This window comes from Drosophila navojoa, chromosome 5 (assembly GCF_054131105.1).
Source record: "Drosophila navojoa isolate 15081-1374.11 chromosome 5, UAZ_NAV_1.0, whole genome shotgun sequence".
Taxonomy (NCBI): domain Eukaryota; kingdom Metazoa; phylum Arthropoda; class Insecta; order Diptera; family Drosophilidae; genus Drosophila; species Drosophila navojoa.
In genome coordinates, this window is record NC_142893.1 from 10,960,719 (window position 1) to 10,987,565 (window position 26,847).

At 44.5% G+C, this 26,847-nt stretch overlaps 9 protein-coding genes across 9 annotated transcripts; 4 read left to right on the forward strand and 5 right to left on the reverse strand.

Moving 5' to 3' along the window:
• The first annotated feature begins 140 nt into the window (after positions 1-140).
• On the forward strand, positions 141-5,217 carry LOC108654848 (uncharacterized). The gene is made up of 3 exons (XM_018106427.3): positions 141-435; positions 3,315-3,698; positions 3,772-5,217. The coding sequence occupies exons 1-3, from the start codon at positions 413-415 to the stop codon at positions 5,147-5,149; spliced, it is 1,785 nt and encodes a 594-aa protein (XP_017961916.1). The 5' UTR covers positions 141-412; the 3' UTR covers positions 5,150-5,217.
• Positions 5,218-5,630: 413 nt separating this feature from the next.
• On the forward strand, positions 5,631-8,074 carry LOC108655172 (uncharacterized). Its single transcript, XM_018106903.3, has 3 exons — positions 5,631-6,204; positions 6,274-6,479; positions 6,539-8,074. Exons 1-3 carry the CDS (start codon positions 5,849-5,851, stop codon positions 7,951-7,953), a joined length of 1,977 nt encoding a protein of 658 aa, XP_017962392.1. The 5' UTR covers positions 5,631-5,848; the 3' UTR covers positions 7,954-8,074.
• Positions 7,828-8,567, forward strand: LOC108655173 (uncharacterized). Its single transcript, XM_018106904.3, has 2 exons — positions 7,828-8,190; positions 8,249-8,567. The coding sequence occupies exons 1-2, from the start codon at positions 8,085-8,087 to the stop codon at positions 8,545-8,547; spliced, it is 405 nt and encodes a 134-aa protein (XP_017962393.1). The 5' UTR covers positions 7,828-8,084; the 3' UTR covers positions 8,548-8,567.
• Positions 8,568-8,771: 204 nt separating this feature from the next.
• Positions 8,772-11,351, forward strand: OstDelta (oligosaccharide transferase delta subunit). Its single transcript, XM_018106483.3, has 4 exons — positions 8,772-8,947; positions 9,152-9,390; positions 9,448-10,732; positions 10,792-11,351. The coding sequence occupies exons 1-4, from the start codon at positions 8,935-8,937 to the stop codon at positions 11,166-11,168; spliced, it is 1,914 nt and encodes a 637-aa protein (XP_017961972.1). The 5' UTR covers positions 8,772-8,934; the 3' UTR covers positions 11,169-11,351.
• A 78-nt stretch (positions 11,352-11,429) lies between these two features.
• ACOX1 (acyl-CoA oxidase 1) lies at positions 11,430-15,166 on the reverse strand. The gene is made up of 8 exons (XM_018106482.3): positions 14,604-15,166; positions 13,632-13,791; positions 13,470-13,566; positions 13,216-13,411; positions 12,244-13,156; positions 12,074-12,179; positions 11,866-12,018; positions 11,430-11,794 (listed from the first exon to the last, which is right to left on the reverse strand). Exons 1-8 carry the CDS (start codon positions 14,725-14,727, stop codon positions 11,534-11,536), a joined length of 2,010 nt encoding a protein of 669 aa, XP_017961971.1. The 5' UTR covers positions 14,728-15,166; the 3' UTR covers positions 11,430-11,533.
• A 187-nt stretch (positions 15,167-15,353) lies between these two features.
• On the reverse strand, positions 15,354-18,829 carry HLH54F (basic helix-loop-helix domain-containing transcription factor HLH54F). Its single transcript, XM_018103439.3, has 3 exons — positions 17,961-18,829; positions 17,571-17,902; positions 15,354-15,733 (listed from the first exon to the last, which is right to left on the reverse strand). The coding sequence occupies exons 1-3, from the start codon at positions 18,034-18,036 to the stop codon at positions 15,413-15,415; spliced, it is 729 nt and encodes a 242-aa protein (XP_017958928.1). The 5' UTR covers positions 18,037-18,829; the 3' UTR covers positions 15,354-15,412.
• Positions 18,830-19,763: 934 nt separating this feature from the next.
• On the reverse strand, positions 19,764-23,471 carry LOC108655136 (sodium-independent sulfate anion transporter). The gene is made up of 9 exons (XM_018106857.3): positions 23,256-23,471; positions 22,214-22,513; positions 21,934-22,158; positions 21,357-21,472; positions 20,993-21,296; positions 20,631-20,933; positions 20,429-20,574; positions 20,196-20,366; positions 19,764-20,124 (listed from the first exon to the last, which is right to left on the reverse strand). The coding sequence occupies exons 1-9, from the start codon at positions 23,275-23,277 to the stop codon at positions 19,897-19,899; spliced, it is 1,815 nt and encodes a 604-aa protein (XP_017962346.1). The 5' UTR covers positions 23,278-23,471; the 3' UTR covers positions 19,764-19,896.
• Positions 23,472-23,668: 197 nt separating this feature from the next.
• LOC108655137 (WD repeat-containing protein 5) lies at positions 23,669-24,927 on the reverse strand. Its single transcript, XM_018106858.3, has one exon. The coding sequence runs from the start codon at positions 24,810-24,812 to the stop codon at positions 23,691-23,693; it is 1,122 nt and encodes a 373-aa protein (XP_017962347.1). The 5' UTR covers positions 24,813-24,927; the 3' UTR covers positions 23,669-23,690.
• Positions 24,928-25,565: 638 nt separating this feature from the next.
• Positions 25,566-26,841, reverse strand: LOC108655127 (ribonuclease H2 subunit B). Its single transcript, XM_018106843.3, has one exon. It carries the CDS (start codon positions 26,669-26,671, stop codon positions 25,652-25,654), a length of 1,020 nt encoding a protein of 339 aa, XP_017962332.1. The 5' UTR covers positions 26,672-26,841; the 3' UTR covers positions 25,566-25,651.
• Positions 26,842-26,847: the final 6 nt, after the last annotated feature.

The window sequence follows — 26,847 nt, forward strand, 5'->3', positions numbered from 1 at the left end:
GACTGACTGACACCTACAACAGCGTGATTCGCGCGCACCCAGGGACACACAGCACAGCACGCACGCACACACACATACACACACACACACACACACAAATGCAAACACAGCTGGCAGGACTCGTGCTTCACATTGAAAGTTTTTGGCGTGTGAAGTTGTACATTGGCTCAGTTGGGATTTACGATCCGTGTGGTCAAGTCGTGCCGTTGGCGCTCGAACAGCGCGAGGCATTTGGTTAGTCGCGCCGGGCCGACGTCTTCCTCTGCCACCTGGACCTGGACATGGACAGTGGCCATCGAGCCTTAAACCCCAACATGCTTACACCCAGACATTTTCAATTTCTGGTTCAAGTGCTGCCGTGTGCCAAGTACTGAAAAGTGAAAAGTGAAAACTGTAGAGTGAAACAACAAGAATGGAGTGGAAAGCCAGCGATGGGTAGAGTATAAACAAGACGCTCTCTGCGAATATGTCCATTGTGGGGTGCTGCATGTCCATGGCCTTGGGCGATGCACTCACGTTAACATAATGCCGCATTCATGTCTCCTGCATTACGTATACGCCCTGTGGCGTGACATGCAAATGTTTGCTAAATGCCGCCCATAAATCTATATAATTATGTGCAGAGAATTGCGTGTACTTCTCGCTGTAGGCATTGTTATTGTTGTTATTCTCTCTCAGTGCCGTAATTGCCAATTGATTAGCATATTTAAATGGGCTTTGCGTTACGCCTGCGGCGACAGAGTTAAAAATAGCACAACCCTTCAAAGGTCATTTGGCATTGTCAAGATTAGAGCACTACTGGACGGACTACTTACGAAAAACGAAATTGAAAAGAAAACAAAACAAAAAGGAAACGTGGAACAGGTCGACATTCAAATGCCCTTGCTGCAACTGAGCTGGGTTGAAAGAATATGAGGTAGACATAAAAGAGAACTTGTCCTTTGTAAGAGGAGAGAAGAACTAGATTCTATTATCTGTATCTCTTGAAAGTTTTATAAATTCGCTTCTCTGAAATCTATTTGATTAACTAGATTTGGAATCTCTGAAATTGGAACTAATGCAAAAAAGATTAAGATTATCAGCTTTCATTGAGATTTGCTGCGATTTTTAGTACAAACTTCCACTATTCCAAAATATGACCCAGTCTCAGGATTCGCAGGGCATTCGCAATTCGTTGCTTTGGCACATTTCGCCTCTCATTTATTACCTTGAGGTGGGCGGCGAATTGGGTCAGCCTTTTGGCACTCTGTTGCTATTAAAAGTTTTGGGCTCGACATGATTTGGGCGCCTTTCACACTCGCAGCTGGCCGCGCTGCAGTTGCTTGCGTTTGGGCTTGTGTCTGTTTCCGTTTCCGCTCCGCTCCGAGCCAGCGCAAGTCACGCACGCAATTACAGTTGCACTTGACAGCAAGCCGTTTCCACGATTCTATTTTATTTTTGGCCACCAACAAAAAACTGATACTGAGCCGACGTCGAGCACGATTTTGATTAGAAACCATAATGCGCTGAGTTGAACATGCGAATTTATTTGTAAGTGCATTTAGTATGCATAACGAAGTTTGGATCGGTCATGGCAGGGTGAGGCCGGAGCAGGTGACTTTAAGGCAGGTGCATGACTGTGATATTACCTAGGTAAAGGTTTGCTTTATATTCTTTATATGAATTATAAATTATCATTGGGTTCATAATCATCAACATCGAAATATATATTATATTCTTTATATGAATATATAAATTATCATTGGGTTCATAATCATCATCATCGAAATCAATCATTATTATGAGCATGTTAACTAATTAAATTATATAGGTTTACTTTTCCCCTTGCTCCTACCTTTTATTTATACCTAAAAAGTTAGAAATAAGTTCCTTTTGTTCTCTCTCTCTCTCTCTTTCTCTCTCCCTCTCTCTCTTTCTCTCAATCTTCGATCCCCATTGTCTTTTACTTATCTCTCTCACGCAACCTTCGCCTCTCACTGACTTTCTTTGTTTTCTCTCTCTTTCTATCTCTCTCTCTGTTTATCTCTTTATCTCCCTCTCTCTCTCTCTCTCTCTCTCTCTCTCTCTCATTCTCTATGTCTCTATCCAACTCTCTCTCTCTCCAACTCCGGCTCCTCTTAATCTACTGCCCATATATGCATATCAATTAAATGCCATGATATCATCCTAAGCTCATTCGCTTCGTTTGCTAAGTCCTCCCCTCCCCTTCCCGCCTTGCAGCTGCCTGACACTCTTGGCATTTGCGCGCAGCGTTCCAAGTTAAGATTGATGGTTTTACACATCGGAAGTTCAAAAAATAGCTGCAAATGCATATACATATGCAAATGCTGCGACCATTAAATATGCAAATGTGCCAGCCATAAATGAGAGCAAGAACAGCAACAGCAACAGCAGCAGCAACTGGAGCAGCCCGATTGCAACAGGTGTGCATATTTCCATATGCATGCGAGGCAACGGTCAACAGCACGATGGAGTGGGTTGCTGTGGTGTAGAGTGGTGTGGAGTGGAGTCTACACAGGCTGTAATTATCCACTTTTAATGGCCAATTCTAATGAGTCCTTGGCAATTGCAAAAGCAAAACCTATTTCCGCTCTAAGGCATTGCTCAAGGGGCAGTTGAGCTACGTGCACTGTTTATGGCTGCACTCTACGCAATTGACATCTCGTGAATATTCAAACACAAACATTTTCCAATTTGTTGCAATTTGCTTTATTGTCTGTTTGTCTATTAGATGTTTGTGTGTGTGTGTGTGTGTGTGTGTGTGTGCCTAGCAACACATGCCAGCAGGTGTGTCAAGTTGCTTGTATGTGTGTGTGCTTGTTGTGTGCGTGCTGGCACGCTATGAAAACATTCCTTCAGAGGAGCTCCTAGCTAGAAACTTAGAAGGCGCATTGGCCGTATTATTCATAGGCTAAGCCATGCTATCACAGCGACTATGTATTCGTCTCTGCTTTAATGGAATTGGTGGAGTATATTGATCCTTAGCATATCTATCTCCATCACCTCTCTCGCATCCAAATCCCTGACGTGCCCAACTCTCACACGTCTGACTTTCCTGTTCACAGCAGTTTTTGGCAGTACTCCACATAGGGTATCTCTTAGTTGGGCACGCCGATTTCTAGGCATTTACCCGTAGCATATTTGTGCTTTTGTTGGCATTCTGTGCGATTTAATTTCGATTCCCTGTTATTTGGTTCCAATGGCAACGCCAACGCCAAACGTAGCCAAGGCTCCCACTCCCTGGCTGCCCCGCCCACCCAGGAATTGTGATTTTGCCAGGCCAATTTCTGGCTAACAATATGTTCTGTCCGCAGTGCCGAGGCGGAATTCAACTGGAGCCGTTCGTTCTCGGAGCCAGACCTAGCAGCCAGCCAGAGACACAGCGATCGCTTCACAATCAAACATCTGCACGAGCATCGCGCCGTCGATGATCTCAAGTTCTTCCGTCGCCGTCAGCCGTTTCCGCAGCACACGCACAGCAACGTCTGTCTGTATGATAGCGAGGCGCCAGTGTTGTCCTTTGGCTCCTTGAAGTCCGAGTATCGCAAGCACTATTGTTGCCAGGGCCACGCCTACGCCCACGCCCAACCCCGAACACTGCTCAGGCGTGCCACATCGCTGCGGTTGGAGGGCTTGATGCAGCTGCTGTCGGAGCATCAGGATAAATATCACTGGTATACGCCCGAGGATCTCAAGTAGTAAGCAATTCTCGCTCTATATATCTGATTATATTCATATAATATATGTATATGTTGATGCCGTCTCCTTCAGTTCGCGGACATTTCCCGTGCGCAATCCGGAGAACCTGCAGCTGGGTGGCGCGAATGAGCCGGTGGTAATGAAGAGCTCTTCGTATCTCACCTACCCCATGGTGGACAACGGTGCTGAGATACTGCCCCGGCAGATGTTTCGCGACGACAAGGAGCAGCCATCCAATCGCTTGGCCAGCGACAAGTTCAAGCGTGACATAGCCGCCCAGGAGCAGCAACGCTGTCATCTGCAGATGCGGGCACAGGGCACACAGTACGAGCCGACACCGTCCGAGTATAAGCGGCAGTTCGTGGAGCAGTTTCCCATCGAGAAGGCGCACTCGATACCGCAGATCAGCAGCATCAAGATGCAGGGCGAGTTCCATGCGGTGCCCGAGTACCAGGACAGCTTCAAGATGTATGCCAACTACTCGAAGAGTGCGCCCATCAAGAAGCACGACAATCTGCGCGTCTCTGGCAGCGAGCAGGAGCAGCGGCTGCCCATGGAGAGCGGCAGCGATTTGCCCGAGTATCGCGATAAGTTCAATGTCCCACCCAAGCACATGGCCAAAGAGAAGCCCCTGAAGACGGACGATCATTTGCGGCCGCGTGGCGAATTCACCAAGGAGGTGCCCGAGTATTATGAGAGCTTCCGTGATCCGCACATCACCGAGATGCCGGAGCGTGGCAAGGTGCGTGAGCCGTACCTGCGACTACGTGGCAAGATCGAATTCAATCCAGAGTATCGCAACAACTACCTGGACTTTCCACGATCGCGGCCCGTGGTGCGCAAGCCGGTCTCCTCATTTCGATTGCCCACCAGCAACAGCAACCAGAACACTACCAACAACAACAACACCAACACCACCAGCACCACCACCGCCAACAGCACAAGTCCACGCATGGATCGGGAGCCCGCTGCCAGCTGCTTGACTGCCGACGAGCTAACTGCCACGCCCGAGTATCGACGCGCCCAATACAATTACCAGCTGCGGGAACGGGACCGAGAGCGTTCACGTGAGCGCATTGCTCCGCCTGGTAATCTGCGCAAGAGCTCGGACTCTTCGCTGGACGCTGCGCAGGTGCAGACGAAGCGACGTCCAGCGCGGCAGCGCCAGCTGAAGGAGGCGCCTCCGCCAGCCCAGCCCGTGGCGCCCAGCTTCGAGGATGTGGCCACTGGCGGCGCCAAGAAGCCAGCTCGATATGGACGACGCGGCTCCGTGCTGCAGCATGCGGCCAAGTGCCGTGACAAATCCTCCATCATTGAGGGCAATCCCAAGTATGCGGTGGGCTGTCGCCGCTCCAAGCAGAGCACAGAGAATCAACAGGATTCATTCGTGGTGCTGGATGAGCCATGCAAGCCTTCCAATTGGATGAAAAAGACGTGGTATGATTCTTAGGCCAGTTCAACTCGCAATCGCAATTAAATAAAGAATTTACTTATATATAATTATGAAGTTTGATATCCTCATGAAGTATTTTTGGTTGGGTTAATATATAAGTATGTATAGCAGATATTTCTTCTTTACTGGATAGAGTATTCCATGGGAATGCTTCGCCCATAGATTTAGGGGCATAGATCTGCATCTATGTAGATCAGTATATAATTGTCGGAAGAAGCCAGATTATGTTGCTGTGAGCTGAACTCAAAGGAAAATTTTGAAGGCATTTGCCAGTTTAAACTTCTTTAACTGCTTCTCGCTCTCACCTGCATAATGCATAGAGTTCTAGTCATCTGAAAACACATCAACTAATACAAATTAAATGAATGCGGCATACTTAACCTGCATTAACTACTCTCAACGCTTCTCTCCCGCTCCTCTCCCAGCGCTTACTCAACAACAAAGGTTTGTGCTTGCAAACATAAACAAACCTTGGCGTTCTCCACACGAGACTCATTCAAGCGGTTTTATCTAATCAGCGCCCTAAGCACACATACGCACACACCCAATTGATAAGTGTGCCCAGAGAGCGGTGCTTACTCATAGGAGCCGTAGTATCATCCGGAATTTCGCATTTGAAACATGTAAAACGCAGTTGAACTAAAACTCGAACGGAAATCGTACAGGATATAGATTGATTTGGCTTGTTTTGAGAAGATGACCACGGAGCTGGGCCATGCAGCCAGTCCGCCAGCTCACATCCTGGGCTACGCGATACGCAGTCGCACTCGCATCTATGTCTCCTACATAATACCCACATGCCTGGCGCTCCTGGTGTACATGCTGCAAACCTCAACCGACCTGGCCCTGAGCTATCAGCACTTTCGTAGGCACGAGCCGGGCTATGGTGCTGGCACCCTGGTGCTGGTGCTGCTGCCACCGCTGCTCACCTATGTGCTGGTGCTCAGCTCCCGGGAGCAGCGAAGCAGCGCGACCGCCACTCGGAGTAAGTGTATGGGCTGCAGCTTGGGTTTGCTGCAGCTGCTGTTTTTCCCATTCGCCGTGGTCTACAGGTGAGTGAGTCATAGATTAGACTTATGAAATATTTGAGGAGTCTTTGAGCTGCATAATACACTTGCTAGGTTCACCATGCGCTTGTTTTGGTCCGTGGAGGCGCTGTACCATGCGGATGATGACGTGGAGCGCATGAAGTGTCTAGGCAATGTAACGCAAACATCCAACATTGAGCTATATCTGCTCATCCAGGCATATGCGCAGGCGGCGCCACAGATCATCTTGCAGATGTACCACATGCTCGTCCAGGACATCTTTCGCAACTATGAGACAAGTGAGTTCAAAGATTTGCCTTCAATCCGGACTGGCTGGTCTAATTGCCTTCCTTTGCAGCCACCTTGCAGAGTATGTGTCTGGTATTTGCAGCCATTGATCTGGCTGGGATTACTACCAGCTATCATCGCATCGAGAGTCAGCGGCGCGTGGGTCGTAACTACCCCTGGGCAACGCCGCAGCAGGTGGAAGCCCAGCGCTGCCGCCTGGAGCAGAATGAGCGGCTATGCGGAGAGGCGGAGCGCAGAAAACGCGAGTCGGAGCGCTCACTGGCCACAAGTTTTCCGCAATCGGAGAAGATCATGGCGAACTTTCATGCGCGACAGGAATCGGGCAGTCAGATTGATACGTCAGCAGTTGGCAGCCATGAGTTGCACGTAGCTGGACACGATGAAGTGGACAACGATGCTGTGGAGAAGCTGGAGATAATAGCTATGCTACACCCGCCCACAAGCACCACTGCTCCCGGCAACGTCACGGACGATGATAAGATGCATCAAGCTCGACCCAAATTGCACTTACGCCGCGAGGAGCTGAAGCACTTGGATAGCATTGAAGTGCTGGACACAGTGCCAGAGACGCCAGCTCCGCCGCCGCCACCAGCCACAGCGCCAGCAGCGCTGCCCATGCTGCGGTTGCCCACAGAGAATGATCCGCCTGCAGCGCCAGATCTGCGACGCACTGCATCGGATGCGGAATACAGAAGAAGCAAACGCATTACACGTCCCCTCTCACAGTTGGAGACGTTCAAGGATATGCTGCTCGTGAATGCTCAGCTTTACATTAAGGACCACGTGCCACGTCCACCCAAATTGCTCATTGGACGTGTGGATGAGGAGTCCAACTCCGATGAGCGTACGCCCTTGGTGGTGGCACAGACTCCAAAGGGCACACCCTTGACGCCCAAGGACGTGGTCGACTTCTACTTTCCACGGCCCACAAAGATTGTGAACGGCATCCAGCAGGATGACTTCGCTGGCCGCACCGTTGCCTTCTTCGGCTGGATAGCCTTCATCACAATGCGCATGCTGTCCCTGGCCACCTTCTGCGTCTTCTATCCACGCGCCTTCTTCATTGTGGTGGGCGTGCACTATGCCTTGATGCTGGCCGCCTTGGCGCTGGAGACGCGCTGCCGTGTTAGCTGGAGTCGCTGTCTATTCTACCTGCTGCTTGGTTACATTTATATTTTCGTGCTGATCGAGCTGCGTGTATGCTTCAAGAGCATACGACGTTGGTATATCTCGTATCTGGTGCTCGTGCTGGCGGAGAACATAACAATGACAGCCATTTGGTATGGCAATGAACAATTCGAATCCTGGTGGTTTGGCTTCATTTGGGAGTGGATTGTCTACAGCGGCGTCCTGTTCCTGGCCACCATTGTCGTCTACTACTGTATACTTCGTCCCAAAGACGTGACGCTCATCGTCGAGGAAGACGAGGCGCCGCCTCAACAGTCAGAGCAGTCGGTTGCCTAGCTGCCTCGTTGTCAAGCTACAAATGTGTTTGCCTTGCCGAAGCATTCAGTCAAACACTTTTTATTGCTCGCATCACAAATCTATTTACTAAATAAATAAATTATTTTCGTTAGCCTTAAAACACGCTTAAAATGGATCAGGACGAAAGCTTTCGCATCAAGGGCAAAGGACCCTGCATTGCAGAGCATACCGAAACGCAGGAGAGTTTTGGAGTACCTTACAGAAATAAGATACCTAGTAACTGCCCACAATATCAATGAAAGTTCGGTTTAAGTAAGTTACTATATTATTACAGCTACGCGAGCAAATCTCATGAAGAAATTTCTGTGGAAGGAACTTCTCGATGAATACAATCGACAGAATATAGTTGTACCTAATTTGGGACCTAACCACACCGAATATTTTGAGAACTTCTGTAAAGATAAGCCACCAGAGGACGAGGAGCGTTTGGAATTGCGTATTAACAAATATCCTCTGTATTGTACCACGCCCATAACTCTTTGGAATCATGAGGGCGATCCTACGAAAACTTTTAGAGTTAAATACTCCATAACCAGGCCATTACAGGAATGTACTGAGAAGTTTGGACAGTAAATAGAAATTCACGTTATTATCCAGTTTAGTTTTAATGTTTCGTGTAAAACTTTGTATTAATTATGCGCAAATTAAATACAGTTTAGCTCAAGTTAATTTAAATTTCGATAAATAATAAATTTAAATTAACGCATAAAATTGTATAACATTGCCATTGCATTAATCGATAAAGCAGTTAGTTTACATTGCGTGCAAGTGTGTACACACTTTTTGAACGTGTTTTATGATGGCCATCCCTAATGTTCACAGTTAATAGACAACACTGTCGCTGACGTGTCTGTAAAAAATATCGAAGCTGAAACAGGCGGAGTAGGGCTATTCTCTCGTTTTTTATTTATTATCCTATAGCATTTAAGGTGCGTTTCATAACGCTACATATATAGGACAATGCTTAAAATCGGTAAGTCATAATTTACCATTATAAGGTAACGTCAAAGTGAATCGGCCCTTGTGTGTGTGTGTAGCAGAAACGCCGGCATAGGCGCTGTCGCGTTGTCTCGTTCTCTGTCACACTTGCCGGCGTTGACGTTGACTGTGCGCTTTTGAAACTTGTCCAATACATTTTTCCACAGTATTATAATGATTTTTCTTTCTGCTGTAATAGCCTTTACGCTTCTATGCGTGCTTTGCGTCGCTGCAACGACTTGGAGTGCGCGCACCGTCGATAGCCATTTGGGGCCAAAGGATCTCACCCGCCTGCAAAAAGTCTTTGTTGATGGCCTAAGCTCCAACGATCTGCAAGCGATTTTCTTTGCCAGCCTAAACATTGAGACCACTGATGCTGCGACAAAAGAAGCGCTATGCAAAAAGATTGCTACATTACATACAGAATCTAAACTAAACGTAGGTATAGAGATAGAGGAGTTCTTGTTTTTATTTTAACCTCTGTGCCGGTTGCAGAACTTTGAGAAGGACTACTACCTGATTGGTGCCAACAGAAATTTGCGTTGCTCCACAAAGATCGATGAAGCATTGTTGTCGAAGGTCTACAGCTCGCTGGATTCGGAATTGGCCACCACACAGGAAATTTACTATCGTTTAGCGACGCACAAAGCACTCGGCGTCCAGGTCAGCGACGCAGTGCAGGCGAAAATTGTGAAACGTTTGCAGGAGGTGCTGAAAAGGGATGATACACTAAGCGGTCTGGGCTATGCATTTAATGTGGCTATCCAGCTCGGCCCCAGTGCCAGTTTTATTGCCGACCGTACCGAGGACGCTATTGTTCAAGCTGACGAAGTTGATGGCCGACTGCTGCAATTCGAGGGAGGGCTGAGCATAACCGCCTTGATACTAAATGGTGTGTTTGGTGTGTCCAAGGCTTTTAACAAGCCAGCGCCTGTTACAGCTGATCAAGCTGTTAAATTTGCCAACTATTTGCTGAGTCGTCGTTCAGTTCAAACTGCCAAGGGAGCTCATGTGCTAATCGAGGCGCTAAAAACAATCAGTAGCGCGGACAAAATATCACCCATCTGCATACAGCTTATTGGAAATGGACAACTGGAGGCCCAGTCGCCAACTCTGAATGTAGCAGTTGTTGACTTGCTCGGCAAGCCCCTGTCGCCACCTGTGACGAGCCTCAGTGCAAAGATTAGTGTGAAGAAGGATGGCTCTGTGTTGGCAGAAAAGATTCAGCTGGTGTCGAAGTCTTCAGACAAAACTACCTATGCAGCGGATTTGAGCAGCCTAAAGCCAGGTCGCGGCATATACCAGGCGGAGTTGAATGGTGATGGCGTTTACAAACAAAATCTGCAATTTAAAGTGTTGGGACGTGTCAAGGTACAAACTCTAGAAGTGGGCATTGCCGAATCCGATGCCAGTGCAGCCACACGCAAGCAAAGCGTCAGCTATCCCAACAAGCTGAAAGATACCCTCACGGCGGACAGCACACAGAAGCTGCTGCTTAAAGTGCTGTTGGTCGATGAGAGCACCAACAAGCCCATTGCAGTGCATCAGGTATTTGTACGTCTCCAAAACCGAGAAACAGACAAAGAGATCATATTCGTAGCTGAACAGGACAGCAGCAAGGCATACAAGTTTGACATGGATGTGGGCAATCAAGGCAAGAATTTCAATTTCCAAAATGGCTTGTATAACATTTATCTGACTGTCGGCGATGCTTCGTTGTCCAATTCATTCGACTGGCTTTTGGCTCCTGTGCAGCTGAAATTCAATCAACCAGACAGAGGTAAGTGTAGTTGTCCCTCATAATTATTTTATTTTAATTAAATGCAATACTTTCCACAGATGTCAAGCCCAGGCATGTGAATGGGCCTCTGCCAGAGATCGAGCATCAATTCCGCGTGCCCGATAAGCGTCCGCCCCGCATTGTTTCGGATATCTTCACTGGCCTATGCATAACGCCCCTTGTGTTGCTCTTCGTCTTCTGGGCTAAATTGGGCATAAATGTGTCGAACTTTACATTGTCACCCAGCACAATTGGATTCCATTTGGGCTTTGGTGGCATATTGGCGCTCTTCTTTGTTTTTTGGCTGCGACTGAACATGTTCCAGACACTGCGCCTGCTCATACCAATCGCAGTATTCACATTCCTCTGTGGCAATCGACTGTTGCGGCGGCTCTATGCACAACGTAACGCCAAGAATCCAGCTGGTGCTTCATAAGCGACATTACCGAAGGCTTTAAGGCTGTGCTCTGTTCAGCATTCGATAATTAGATCAAAATTAGCCAGCATCAAGAACTGCTAATTGAGGATATGTGTTGCAGTCACACTCTCTATCTAACAAACTATAATTAAAACCAATCTTTAATAAAGCGTTTAGTGTAAGCTCTATTAAAACACACAACCAAGACTTCACATAATATACTTTGGACTATACAATATTTGGGAGAGGATGTACAATAAGGAGTCATGTTGCATAGTATAAAATATACAAATAAGGTTTAATAATATGTACAAATACGACGACATAACAATCATATAAGAGTATCGAAATACTCCCGAAGGAAGAAAACAAATAACATTATATTACAAATGGGCCTTCATGAAGGGCTTCAGGTATTTGTGAAACGACTCGTTCACCGGCTCCTTGTTGAGGGGGTTCTTCTTAATTGACTCAAATATGTGATCATACACTTTGCCGTCGTATGCACCCAATGCGGAATCCAAAACGCGATCGTGCAAATCAAAGCTATCGACCAAAGCGACGGCATTTGGGCGTAATCGCTTCAGACAGCTTTCCAATCGCATTTCCAATTTAGTGACATCCGCATCAGTAAACTCAATGAACTACAATTTTTGTCGGTTAGTAATAGCACTTTCTCGTATATCTTAACTAGATAAGATAATGTCTTACTCACCCGTAAAAAGTCACCAATACGGTTAAGGCACGCATCGACAAGATAGAGCTCCAGCACCACCTTTAGCACGTCAGCCAGTGCCGGTGAAACCTGTTTCGAAATAGCCGTGAGCTCTGTGTACGCGGTTTGGGCCAAGAATGCGCGTCCGTGTAGCTAAAAGTCAAGTTAGATATAGTATATGAATGTAAGAACTATGATTACTGCTTACATCTGCGGCGCCTGTCAAGAAGATGCCACTGAGATTGGCGGCCACCTCCGTACTGTGGCCCTGTCGGCGACGCATTTCGATCTGTTCGTAGGCCACCCGTGTTTTGCTATAAACATTTAGATTGAATTAAATATTGTAATATATATTTGTTTATGGACTTATGCACTTACTTCGCTGCCACAAATTGGAATGCCTTCACGATTGACTCCAACGTGCAATCGAAATTGACAAATTGTTTTAGCTTGATAGCTTCGTTGATGTAGGCCACGGTTGGTACCAGTGTCTCACCGGCCAGCGCCTGGCCATAGACCTTGACCAGATAACGCGCCGTCTGAAGCAGCATCACCGTGTTCTCGCCCTCGTACGTACAGACAGCTGTTGTCATGCCATAGATAGCAGGGAAATTTGAGCAGTCCATGAAGCCATGACCGCCGCATGACAGACGACATATTTCCACGCCGGCTGATGCATCCGCGCTGCATATGGCCTTTAGGCAACAGGCGAGCGCATGCATCTCGGGCAGACGTTCCAGGTTACCTTGCTCCAATTCGCCGGAGAGTACATTATACATGTTCCAAATAGTATCGCCAGCTATCTTAAACACAATTGCCTTGGATATCTGCGGGAATACCTTCAGCTGTTGTGTCGTATGGTCCATGATCTGAGGCTCTGGCTCCTTAGGATCAATGGGACTCTGTCGCCGAACTGCCGAATAACGTGTCGCAATGGTCGATGCCTTAGCCAAGCTGTGAGCTGTGTCCCTGATGAGTACACAACGCACAAACATCATGGTGCCATAGGTGAGGACACTATTCTTGGGCGCCACATAGGTGCCATCGGGCAGCACCTGTTGGTTCTTCATTAGCATGTGGTTCAGCGGCACACGCACATTCTTCAGACCCAGATAGCCATTGTTAACACCTTTCATACTCAGCTTGGTGCCGATGTCGCCAATATCAATACCTGGCATGGGCTGATGCGTTTCCATGTCTCTGAGCTGTACAATGAACGGAGCCAAACCACGGAACTCGCCCTTGGTGTATAGCTGAGCCACCACAACAGCATAGTTCGCCGTGTGACCCACTGCAAATATTCAAGTTGAAGTCACACGATATAATCTATATAGCTGTTAGGACACTTACAGCCGCCAGGCCACCATTTGTACGCAGTCCTCGTTGGAGTATTTATCACAAATTCTTGCGTGCTGGCATCGTAATCAGCGCGCGTTTCCAAGCCACGCAAGAAGGTGCCGTGTCCCAGCTCTGTTTGGGCATATGTACCAATTATTTCACAATCCCAAGCCTTGGGCAGCCACTCCACCTGCTGTTCCATAGTGCCCTAAAAAGATCAATTCCACATTAAACCAACTCTTAATTGAGACGCAACTAATTCTAACCTGGCCCATAATTGTGGGAACAAACATGACATAGTGAAGCGACATGGGATTGCCCTCCTTCAGTATAGCAGCGCCCAATGAGCCGCCAAGCAGAGCACTATTGAAAAAGAATATCAAATATATCAATCATATGAATATTAATATAAATATTAAAGTACTTACGTATATGTATCCACACCATCCTCGCCATCAGCACGCAGCTTTCGTATCTTCTCGCCAATGAGACAGGCTTTGCGTAAACTGTCCTCATAGAGTTCCTTGTGGGACATGTACGATGTAGGCAATTTATCCATCAATGCAGGATCCTCGAGAACCAATTTCTCTGTAATTGGTAAACAAGTATATATGTACATATGTACGTAAAAAGTTTGATTTTGTTAACGCATAAAAATTTTGTTAGTCTATCTATCTTTAAATTAATCTTATACTCGAGCTACTGGTATTTTCTATTATTGGCTACAAGCGATTAGTCCAAATTGAGTGGACGTACATATGTAGATAAGGCTTATCAAAAGAACAGCACGAATTATAACATTCTTAACTACTGTTAAGTAATATGAACTATGTGACTTCAAAAGTAAACTCAAAGTCTACCAATTACCGCTAATAATAGCGTACGAAATCGATTTAGTTTTGGATGCTGTCACTTGAACAAAGTTCAATGGCTTTGTTTACATTGTTAGTCTCACAGCTCCACTTGTTGCATTTATCATGCGATGCCGATTATTAAGTGTAAAATTTGCATAAATCGTTTAGGTTAAATACCGTCGCTGATTAATTATGAATGAGCAAAAGAGAGAAGATACCGATCACAACAAAGATGCCAAGAGGGCCGGTCAAGGGTTGCCCGAAAAGTTACCAAAACTGACAACAACGAAAACATATCACCTGTCTGTTTAATTACCAAAGTGCAAAAGTTAAATTGACAACAACTTGTTTATTGCGTCATGTATGTATGTATGTACATACATATCGCTGTTAGCTCCCATTGTATTTGCTTTGTCATGCTACTGCAACAGCAGCTTAACTGCGACTGAGTAAGCTAGAGACTCGCTCTTTAAGTCTAGCTCATAGAAAAAACCAGTTAATCGCACTGAGTAAATGTTGAGTACGCTTAAGCGCGAATCGACTTACCCAAGGCTTTCTTCTCTTTGTATTTCTCAACGCCACCAGCCCAATAGATTGAAAACTCTTGCGGATCAAAGGTCGCGGTATTACGCTCCTTTTGCAAATCTGGATTTACTTCCAATGCAGGCATTTTATTTTATATATGTATATCAGCAGCAGCAACAACAACAACAATCAGAAACGGGTTCAAATCAAGTTTTATATTTGTTAACAATTCTCTCTGGTATTTACACACAAAGAAAACTTTCACGTGTGGCTTCTACGACGGGCGAGTACTAACTAAATATATTGTGAAGCCGACCTCAATGTGTATTGGCTTTTGAAAGCACAGTTTATGCATACGGATGTTCGCTCGAATCTTATCTGCTCGCCTTAATGAACTTTAACCGCGTGCACTTTGAGAAATATAGATGTATGTACTCATTTTTTTCGTCTACTTCTGCGAAAGATTATTGTCGATAGTTGTCGTTAATCAAGTTTTTGTTGTTGCGCCATATGAGCGGATACTCATAATCTATTGTTGATAAATCCGTTATTGTTATTGTGCTGGGCCTCTTTGTTTGTGTACAATCAGCTGTTTGTCTTCAGGGCTGGAGCGTGAAACACTGTGCATAAAACGTTGCCAGACTGTCAAGAGATTCAAATGCACCAAAAGTTTGATTTTCTGTTACTTTTATTTACTTGACTAATTTTGTACAGCTTAAAACAATATTCTAATCTTTGGCTTAGTAAATTACATAACATACATACAGCAAATAGAAAAAAATCACGGTTTTAATACGATTCTCGGTTAATACACATATCAATGTAAATGCCTAAAGGCTATTCGCCTGACTGCTGGATATTGTAATGCCCCGCTGATGTGCCAAACCAGAAGATTCATAAGCGCAGCAACCATTAATAGAGCGTGACTGCTCCAATTGCGAACCCCCCATTTCAGCGGGATACCAGTGCGGTTCGTGTAGCTGGCCATAGTTATGTTCGGCTGCCATCTGCGGCTCGTTGCGTGGAGTCTTTGGATACGCTTGAATCTGTGAATTCTGCCAATCCATGCGCGTAGAGCTGAATGTCAGGTTGGAATTGCTGTGCCGATTGTGACCTTGTTGTAAGTGCTGATGGAACTCAAAAGGCCAGCTCTGTAAAATTGATCAATAATTTCCAAGTGTGAACTTTAATACTGGATACAAACTACTCAAGTATGATATATAATGAGTTGTTAAGGGGTAACCACACACAGCTATAAATGGAACAATATGACGACAGCGACAGCGCTATTGTTTGTTTATACAATTTTGATTGTTTTTAGTGGCTCTTTGAATGAAATGTTTTCATAGTTGAACAATAACATCGTCATTAACGTATCTATAAAAACATAAACAGTCCAAAGACAGAAGACACTCATCGGCAGCCTGGGTTAACCAATGGGTAATGCATTGCTATGGTCTGTCTCTCTCTCTCTCTCCCTCTTCTTATATCTGTTCTTTTTCTTCTCACTCACTCTATCTCCTTCTCTTTTTTTTCTGTATTTCCCAGCCCTCAGCCGAAAGGCGGCGCGTGCGACTGAGCTAAATTAGGGTGCCGTAGCTGCTTAGGAAGCTACGCTACGATCCTGTCAAATGCAAACAAAACACTGCCACCATATGGGCACAAGACGCCGCCCGAATATAATATTTGCTCAACATTTTCCACGCATTCAACTTCAGTGAATGAATAAACAATTGCCTGTATTCGAATTGGTAGAATTTTTATACTATTTTTTGGGTAATTCCATAATAGAGGCGAATAAGGCATAAGGGAATATGCAACTAAATATAATCATACCTTGAATAATAAAGCAATCGCCCACATAGGTGGACACTCACTCTACGGCTGGATACCACAAATATTATATTTATATTACATACATACATGTATATTTTCAAGCGTCCTATGCCTTTGTTTGTTCTACAATTGCTGTTATTCCCTATCTCTTTATAGGATATCTGTGATTTTAGCAGTCTTTGATTATAAAATGCTGATTTGCTTTAATTACATACTACGGACTATTTAGCTAAGAGTCGACAGAGACGACAGTTTTCCCGTGCATGTCATTCATTCACTCACTCTTTGGCTTGGCTTCAAAGTCGTGCATCTTTAAAAATAACAAGAAATACTGGCGAAGAAATAACCAATGTTCTCCTATGCCGCACCTCTCGAGCCACGAAAAGGCGACGGCGACGGCGACGGCGACGGCGACGGCGATGTCGACGTCGATGTCTCCGTGTGAGTCTGTCACTCATATTTAGTATTTTTGAAATTCACAAAAGTATCTGATTACAGGAAAGCCAGACACAAACTGAAATCACAAAATGTGATTTGTTGTACTTAAAATTGGTAAGGAGGTTGGGAGGGGGGACACTACACCTACGCAAGGTATAGAAGTACTTGAACAGATGTTGCCCAACAGAAAATGAATATATAAATATATGATTTTAGATTATGTTTGTACAAAACTGCTCAGGTTGGAGGAGGAAAGGAAATATTTTTAAAAATATGGAAGTGTTTTTGAAACTACAAATATTAGAATAATTATTTAGAGCTTTTATAATACTACCATATCACATTTTATCAGATCTTAGCGAGACAAATAGTATTTGATTTAATGATATTTTAATTGGGTTAATTGCGATCTGTCGCATGTCTGACAAGAAACTGAATGAATTTTGAGCCTATCAACGCCGCCTTTCATAACTGAGCGCTGACACCTGTCACAAAAAGACGCGGTCCAGCTGCAAGTACCAACAGCTAAGATGTGTGTATAGAAATATATGTACAGATATATTTTCGATATAGTATGTATGTACATATGTGTAGGTGTACATCGCATTGCCAATGCAACGCTAAGTGGTGCCACTGACATCACTTATACGCTCCATAGCCACAGGCACTGGCACAGGTCGAGAAAGTTAACAGAGTTTGCCGCATGAGACTTACCATGCCGAGTTGTCCAGCATTGTGGAAATTGAAATTTGTCGCTGTGCCGCCGGCTGAGCTGGCGCAATCTGTTCGCGTATCCAGCACATCGGCTATGGAAGCAGCGGCAGCATTTGGATTGGCATTCGGATTGCCGCTGCCTGTCTCGACGGCGTTAATTAGCTGCTTAATGTAGAGTGTGGCCAAACGTAATGTGTCCAATTTTGAGAGCTTCGTGTCCGGCGGAATGTTGGGCAATTTGGTCTTCAAACGTCCATACGCACTTGACAGCACTCGCATGCGCATACGCTCCCTGGCATTGGCTGCATTCCGTTGCACCGGCGGCTGGGAACCTTTGGGAGTTTTCATGTTGAAGATTATTTAACATAGATAATTCCCAATCGTGCTTACTATGCGAGCTGGCATCCTCATCGAAATCATCATCGTACAATTCCAGTGGGCTGGAGGCGCGCTTTTTGCGTGGCATTAGATAATATTTAGTGCTTTCAATTATCAACTTTCCGATAACTCCAAATATTTCCTTCTTCAGGCACTTTCACTAAGGCAAACTTTATGGTTCACAATCTTTAAGAATTATTTAATTATTTGCAACTCTAATTTCTATAGCGCGTCTTGCTTAAGATCGTCTAGTTCGAACCGCCTCGCAGCACTTATAAAACACATCTGAATAAATCGCTCAGAACATCTTCCTTTTTACACACGCACTCATTCCTCTCGATCTCACTCTCTCCGATCTCTTGCGCTCGTCATATTGCCTATTTTTGGCACTTGTGGGCGTGCCTCTGTTCCGAAATAGTTCTCAGCGGCAGCTACAATTGGTGGAAGCCGTAAACACATGGTGCGATCTCTGCTATCTCCGTGGCCGAGGGCGGCACGAGATTGGTCCAGCTGGTAGCTGCTGCCGTTTCCTTGTTTACGCTAGCCAAATTGAATCGATTTGTGTTTATCGGGCACGTCTTATATTCGGTGGCTCCTTACGACTATGTTAAGGATGCCCAAAGTGAGCCCAAAGTGTGCTATATGCAGCAGCTGGAACCACCTGGTACTAAATTTGATAGCGTTGCCTAATCCACTCTGGAGTTTGATCTGGATACGAATGACCCTGACAGCCCACGCGCCACTGACATGACGAGAAATCAATATCAAGTTGATCCACGTTAAAGAAACTATGAATTTATGCAATTATAATACAAATTTTATAGGATTTTTATACATTTTGGAATATATTTAAAAGAGCAATATTTAAAATTTCTGATTTGTATAATAATGTACAATGATCTCATAACCTTCTAAAAAAAAGTAATTTTCCTACAGCTCTTTCCATATTTTTTGAGTCAGAGGATATCGTTCATATCTAAATATGCATATTCTCTCATATATATCGATTTTCACAAGACATTTTTACTATGGTAGTCCAAGAAAGCAGACATCATGCGACAGGATCCATAGCGGAAGTATAGATTAAGTATTGGGCGGATGTCAGGCTGTGGAGCATCACATGGAGTGTGAGCAGATGGCAGACGAAATATGCTTAACCTTCTAAGGTGACCTCCAGCGCAGATGGGTGGTAGCTGCAATCGAAGAACCCAACAAATTTATTAGGAATTGATGGACCCTCTACATGTAAGGCATACTACTAAATTCCAGTCAACATATATACTACTATGCATTTGATGCCCCCAAAGGCTGCAATTAAAACCCAACTAAACTCTTCCTAGAAACTAGCTGCCCAACTGGTGAAAGGTTGAAGCCTATTCTATCTCTATAGCTATCTCTCTCCTTCTCTCTCTCTCACACTCACTCACTCTCTTTCGCTTTAAGACAGACGCGCAGACAGACCCATTCAAGTGGCGAGGGAAAGCAATAAATTATATTGCACTCGGCTCAATTGTTCGGAGAAAGGAGATCGTAATACTCATAGACTGTCTGCCCGAATGTCTGCGGTTAACAGTTCAATTAATTTTGTTATGCAACTATTATGACATAATGGGTGAGGTTCCTCGAAGCATTTTCCCAACGTCTCGTAATACAATATGAGACGCGAATGCAGCAGACACGCTGTCGCCGTACCTTTAGGCTGGCTCTAGAATCCTTAGGTTGGACAATTGAATTATGGGTCAGAGCGTATGCCGTTGTATTTAATTATCATACTCTAAGAGTAGCATCCATCCAAAAAATTTGTTTACATATATATTTTGTTTTACTGATAGTCTAGTTTTATACTCAAAGGCTTTTTATAACTTATCTAAGTACACGTGTCTCGAACAATATATGTACATATATATATAAAATACTGTGATCCTGAATGGGATGACCAAGGCTTCTTCTAAGCCGTATTAACTTGGCCCTGGGCAGCTTCAATGGTGACAGTCGACGCTGTTTTCGATGTGTCGAAGTGGGAGGCGATCAGCTCTTCCAGCTCGTAGTTAAACTTAAATATGGAACGCATTTCAGTTTTGAGACGACATACGACGCCAGCAGAGCCAATATTCCAGTTCCAGCAGATCATTTCACAGTTAAGTGCCTTAAGATCGCCGTACAGTGATATTATATTCTGTATGAGCAATTGAAATGATATTATTTAATATTTCATTTAGTTGATAGTATTTAAAGTACTAAACTTACCATAGCCACTGTGTAATCAATCGAATTAATTTCCTGACCCTTGATCACCGCCAAATGAACTTTACAAACCTGCTGGTTAAGATAGGCCACAACTTTCTCCTTCAGGTACTCGGCAGAGGCATAGTCCAGTTTCTGTTTGACATCGACCAGGGCGATTTCGTGGCCATTGATCTATATAGGGGAAGTCGAATATATTTTTAATAAAGAAAATGTGAAATAGGATATCTGCTTACCTTCTCAAGCGTTATGTTTACTTGCGGTCGAGCGCTACTATAGAGTATATAGATGAGATTGGCTATGATGCCACAGACGATGCCATACTCCAAGCTCCAAAAGAGACAAGTCACGATTGTCACCACAAAGGGAAAGAGATCGCGTTCTACAGAAAAGATGTATGCATATAAAATGTGCTAAAATTGGGTGTGCTCCACTCACTTTTCGACCTCCACATATCTGAAATCCTCTCCAGTTCCACTAGAGATATCATGGCTGCTATGATGAGCGCTGCCAGCGTCGTTTTGGGTATATAGTAAAAAGTTTGTGTGAGAAAGGCGAGTGCCAATAACACAAGGGTGCCCGTTACAGCACCTCCTAAGGGAGTTCTCACCCCGCTGGCATTGTTGACCGCTGTGCGAGTAAAGGAACCAGTCACGGGCATGGAGAGCACAAAGCTGCCCATGATGTTGCACATGCCCAGGGCAATCATCTCCTGCGAGGCATCCACGATTTTGCCCTTGGCTAAGTAGTTATAGCAGAATTATAATCAGTCAGAATGGAATACCTTGGTGGGTACTTACAGAACGCCTTGGATATGGCCACAATCTCGAGTATGGCTATCATTGGAATAGATGCCAAAGATGCGCCCACAGTGCTTATCATATCCCCGAAGGAGACGTACTCTCCATCGACAGTTGTGCTAAACGGAGGCAAGCGGAATGGTGGAACTCCCGCTGTTATATTGCCCGTCACCCGGAAGGGCTGATTGCCATCTCGACTGAGTATGTAGGCCAGGAATGTGCCAAAGATGACAGCCAATGCATTTCGCGACAGGGAGAGATATTTCCAGACCAGCCTATTGCCCCACCTGATCCTTATCAATTGCTGCAAAAGAGCAAGATAGATTATATTAAAGCAAGATTAAAGATTAGTGACGACAATTACCTTCATGAGCAACAGAAAGATCAGAGTCACAACACCCAGTAGGGCATCCCAGACCCTGATCGATGGCAGATGGGTGAAGAAATGCTTCCACGAGGGCAACAAATCATTCGAAGGACCTGTTAAAGAAGAGATTCAAGACCGATTTCTTTCCTATAATTGATGTACCACATGGAAGATTGGCTAGAGTTTCTATGCCGACTTACCAAACTAGGATTAAATATTATATAATTTGTTCATTCGGAATATAATTATAAAGTTCAATGCAATGAGTGAACTGCACATTTGAATGAACTGTTGATATTTGAATTTGAAAAGATAAGTTCAGGCTGTATAAGTACCCGATGTACTTCCGCCGTTTCACATCTTTATCTTCGACTGCAACTCAGCTAATTGATATTGCAATTAGGGTATGCATATGCTACACGAAAAGTTTTAAGGACTACTGCATTCCCTACTATTGATTTCGGCACTTGATATGTTGACAAATATACGAACTGCCATAATGATCATAATAATCACTAAATTGGAGAGTTCCCAGCTGATTAGGCGATAAGAAATTGGAAAATTTAAAGCTTACCCTTGAGGCCAACGAGATTGTTGATCTGTGCACTGCCAATGGTTGTGGCTGCGGCCATTGTAAATCCAGTTATGACTGGAATCGATATGAAGCGCACGAGCACGCCCATATTTAGCAGGCCCAACACTAGAATAATCGAGCCCGCCAAGAAGCAAACGAGCACCGCGTAATCCGGACTAATCGTGGCATACTGATTGACCATCAGAGCCATAATAGCAGTTGTGGCTGTCAAAGACGTGTTAGTTAGCCAAGCTCACAGTATGATCTATTGACGACTTACCAATGGTAACATCCTTGCAGGAACCAAACACAATGTACGTAAAGCAGCCCATAAAGGCCGAGTAGAGGCCGTACTGGGGCTCCAGGCCCGCCACTACGCCATAGGCAATGGCCTGAGGTATTGTCGTAAGTCCGACCGTAAAACCGGCAATGAAATCCTGCACCAAATATGCCGACCGATAACGAGGCAGCCAGCTGATTATTGGAAATTTTCTGGCAATTGTCGAGGGTCGGCATAACTTGCGTCCACTCTCTCCGATAAGCGTGCCCACGTTCGGCAACTGCTCACGGTACAGATTCTCTGCAAGTCACAAATCCATTAGACCATATATTATGTTTACGATCCGGACCCCTCTATTAAGTCATAAATTCAAACGATTCGAAAATCTGGCCTGGTAGCAACTGACTTGGACAATAATTATTGGAGGCGACTAAAACAGAGATAAGCTTGTTTTTATTTGTAAGTAAAACGGTTTATTTATTTATTTTTTGTTTTTTGTGAATAAGTCACGTATATACTTATCTCTCAGTGAATAAACTGAAATCTTTCAAACTGGAATTAGAAAGTGTTTCAGCTGCTATTTATAGTAATATGTTTATTATTATCATACATATGTCTTTGGGGAATTTCGTGTACATAGACTTCGAGATAAAGCTCAATTGAACTTGAATTGCAGCTGGTAGAATGCACTCTACACACATATTATCTATACATAGCTATTTAGCATACACTTTGATTGCATTCAAGAACTGTTAGTCAGATATGAGCTACTTAAGTGAACAAAAATATTTGTATTAGATTTACTATTGATTTTTTAAAGCTGAAGCAGGGTAAAATTTTTGCTAACTCAAACTGAAGATTTTGATATTTAAATTGAAACGTCACACATTATTGTCGCATCGATCAATTGAAAGATATTCAATTGATTGTCGCACGCTTTCTAACCAGCCATGAAATAGCCATAACAACAATAATATGGAGCGGGGAATTTTTAATTTTCCCTTCTCACCTGTTGCCCGCATTTCGAATGCAATAAAATTACCTTCATTATCGTCGGCTCTCATAACTTCGCTGCAAGCTCAACGATTTTTACAAGATTATTCACGTCTACTTATATATGTATATTGATATTTTATTTCTCTGGTTTAGTATCGGGTTCGGTGTTTAGTTCCGCGTTAAGTTACAATAGCGAAGCGAACGTTCGCTCAGAGCGACGCTCCGGACTTGAATGACGCTCTAATCGCTTGCCCGCGGGCTCGACTGGGCCCAGACTGTGTGCAAGCACATACACACATATGCACACTCGCACACTCTTTCACATACACACAGGCACACTCATGAGTATACGATTTGCGATTTTGATTATCATCTTATCGCTTCAGAGCAATTTACAATATTACGAACCGGCTGATAACAACATTTTCAATAAAAAGTTGGCTTAAAGACAAATGGCAATTAGGTTCTAATTAAATACAAATTATTTATTTAATTCGATTACAGTCTCGCTGCTCTGCCAGATCTTGAGATTGTCCGCGTTTTGTAGAGCGCCCGTTGCTATCAGATTCAATTTGGGATGACAGTCGGTGCAAATGACCTCACTTGTGTGAGCGGGCACCTTCTGGGCAAGCTGCTTGTTCTGCAGACTCCAGATATACAGTGACGCATCTTCGCTGCCCGATACGATCCACATGCCAGCCGTAACGGAAAAGTTTACGGAGATGCAGTACTTAAGATTGGTGTGACCCTTGTAGACGCGCAAGCATTTCGGCTTCTGGAAATTCCACAGCTTTATCTGACTGTTCAGATAAGCGGCTAGTATATATCTGCCGTTTGGGGCGAACTTCACATAGCCCACCGGGGAATTGTCTTCGTCGATGAGCGTCTTCATCACTTGGCAACTGATGGTGTCCCAAATGCGAACAAGCCCATCAAAGCTGCCGGTCACAAAGAGCGTCCCGTCACGATTAAAGTCTACAGATGAAATGGGATCCATGTGGGCGAGGATCCTATTCAGTGCCTTGCCGTTGCGTACGTCCCACAGCCTTACGGAACAATCGAAGCTAGTTGAGGCTATCAGATTCGACTGCGGATGAACGATGCATGAGAACACGTATTTATTATGGCCTAAAAATGACTTTTGGCACTGGCCAGTGATGGGATCCCATATCTTGATGGTCTTGTCGTCGCTGCAGCTGACCATGAATTTGCCATCCGACGACCAGGCCACATCGTTAATGCCCAGTGAATGACCTGTCAGCGTGTGGTGCAACTTAGCCGTGTCCACGTCCCACACTTTGAGTACGCTATCAGTCGATGCACTGCTTAACCACTCACCACCGGGAGAGAAGCGAACCGCTGTAGTCTGACGCTGATGTCCCTCGAGCTTGTACTTGAGCTCATACCCCGGCGACACAACCTCAATTTTATTGTTGATTACAGTCTTCTCCTCGGGGATGGACTCCTTAAATGGCAGCGGCATCTTGAAGAGTTGCTCCACACTGCTGTCCGCTGGGTCAACATCGGCAAACAATGTGTTTGGCAGTTCTGAAGGATCTGCATAAACCATTTCCGCATTTAAAATATCATCAGAAATCGACATTGTGCTTTTGCAATTTATATCTTCAACTGAAACACAAATTTGCAAAAGGCCAAAACTCGACAGTTGACGTTAAAAGAAAGCTCTGCTCGTAGGCTTATAATGTCAAGTAACTGAATTTCAAATTGACAGGTCAACACTTTCAAGCTTCGGCATCTATTTATAATATTTCATATGGATATTCACGAGACCTATTATATGAGGCTGTCTCCAAATCAATGAACAATTTGTGAAAACAAAATAGAAGTGGCTCAATATTTTTTCTACGGCTTGCAGTTATGAAAACGCTTTTGAAGTTTATAACAACCAGGGCTACACTAGAGCCTTTTCAGTGAATTTCATACAAGGATGTGGCAACACTAAAAGGGCAGAGCAACTCAGGATGCTCTTCTTCTTTTGGAATGCAGGGCTGCATTTTAAGCGCCTTTTAATCGAATTTCATATTAAAGAAGTTGACAAAGTTTATGCTCCTTTAAGTGTATAAATTTCAATATTGGATATTTTTCATCCAAGCTAAAAGTGTCAAATTTCCAGTTACTTTCTCCCAGAGGCCCCGTCTGATAAAAACTCATAAATGATATTCAGAGCTATGCAAACAATCGTAATTAATTTGTGGCGGGTGACAGCTCGGCCGACTTGTTTATCCAATTTGTTGGTAGTGCCGCGCCAGACATGTTAACAATACATTAAACAAGCCAATTGACAAGATATGTGACAAAAATGTAAGCAGAAGTCAGTGAACTTCAAAAATGCCGCTTGTTTACATAAATTAAAATTGATGGAGTATATTGAACAATCGAATTGAAGTAACATTATTCTTAACTAAATTAAAGTACCTAAAACTATTTGACTTTGAAGAAGGATGCAATGCTTTTGCTGCCCTTGGCGCTCTTGGCCAGAACCTTCTCCTTAGCCGTCATGGTGCGCTCCTTAAGCGGTGCAGGTGTGCTTGGCGGCGAAGTGATGCTCTCCTTGTTATCATCGCTGTCCAGCAGACTGCTATTCCTTAACTGAGTTGCAGCATCTTCGCCATTGGCGAGCTTTATTTTCTTACTATTCGCACTGGCTTGGCCTTGCTGAGATTTTCGCTTCTTTGCCGTGGCATTTTCCTCGACTAGAGCTTGAATCTCGCTTGGTATTTCCAGATAACGCGTTAGTTCGGCATGCAAGTCCGCATCCAAATAGCGACCCACATAGTCGCAAGCCATGCGTAAGTAATCCACCTCCTTGACATCATTATCGTCCACAATCTTTTCGCTGCGAACAAAGTTCTGCGACTTGGCACCCAAGCCGCAATGGACTTGCTTTGCCTTGAGAACAGACACAACCTGTCGTGTTTTCAGAGCAAGCCACGCCAAAGTTCGATCTTTGTTGTATTTGTAGAAGACAAGCTCCCCAGATGTCTTAACATCGGCCACGCTTTTTAGACTGTCAGCGTCTATGAATTTGGTTAACAGGCGGTTTGTGCTAGAGTCCGCCTCATCTACGCTAATGCTGTCCAGAGACATTGCACGCTGGGCACAGTGCTTCCGGAGATGATGCAGTGCAAGAAACGTTGGGTCTATTGGCGTCGTCATATACGTGCGTCCATTGGAGCAGACTTCACTATTTAGTAGCCAACTGCGTCGTGGCTCTGCGTACTCGAGCACCTCCATTATTTGCCGTTCGTGCAACGTTATAAACAAAGCCGGTTGCCCCTTACCGGGATGATAAAATCGCTCCAAACACATTCGCTGATCGTCATCGGTATTAAGTAACTTTTCGGATATGTAGAAGACTTTCTTGATAGCACACGCTTTTTGCTGAGGCGCCGCATCTGGGTCAACCTTGGGTTTTACGGATCGTGTTGTCTTCTTACTCATATCAAAGTCTATTTATTTATATAAACAAGAGATCCCGCCTTTATAATGTTTATGTTTTGTACACTCGTGTTATTAGAGCTGCCACCTTTGTGAAATTATTCGATATATTGGCGGTATTCGTAAACACTCGATTTATTGATAGTATTGCTTTCGACCGGTAGAAAAATTACTCGATA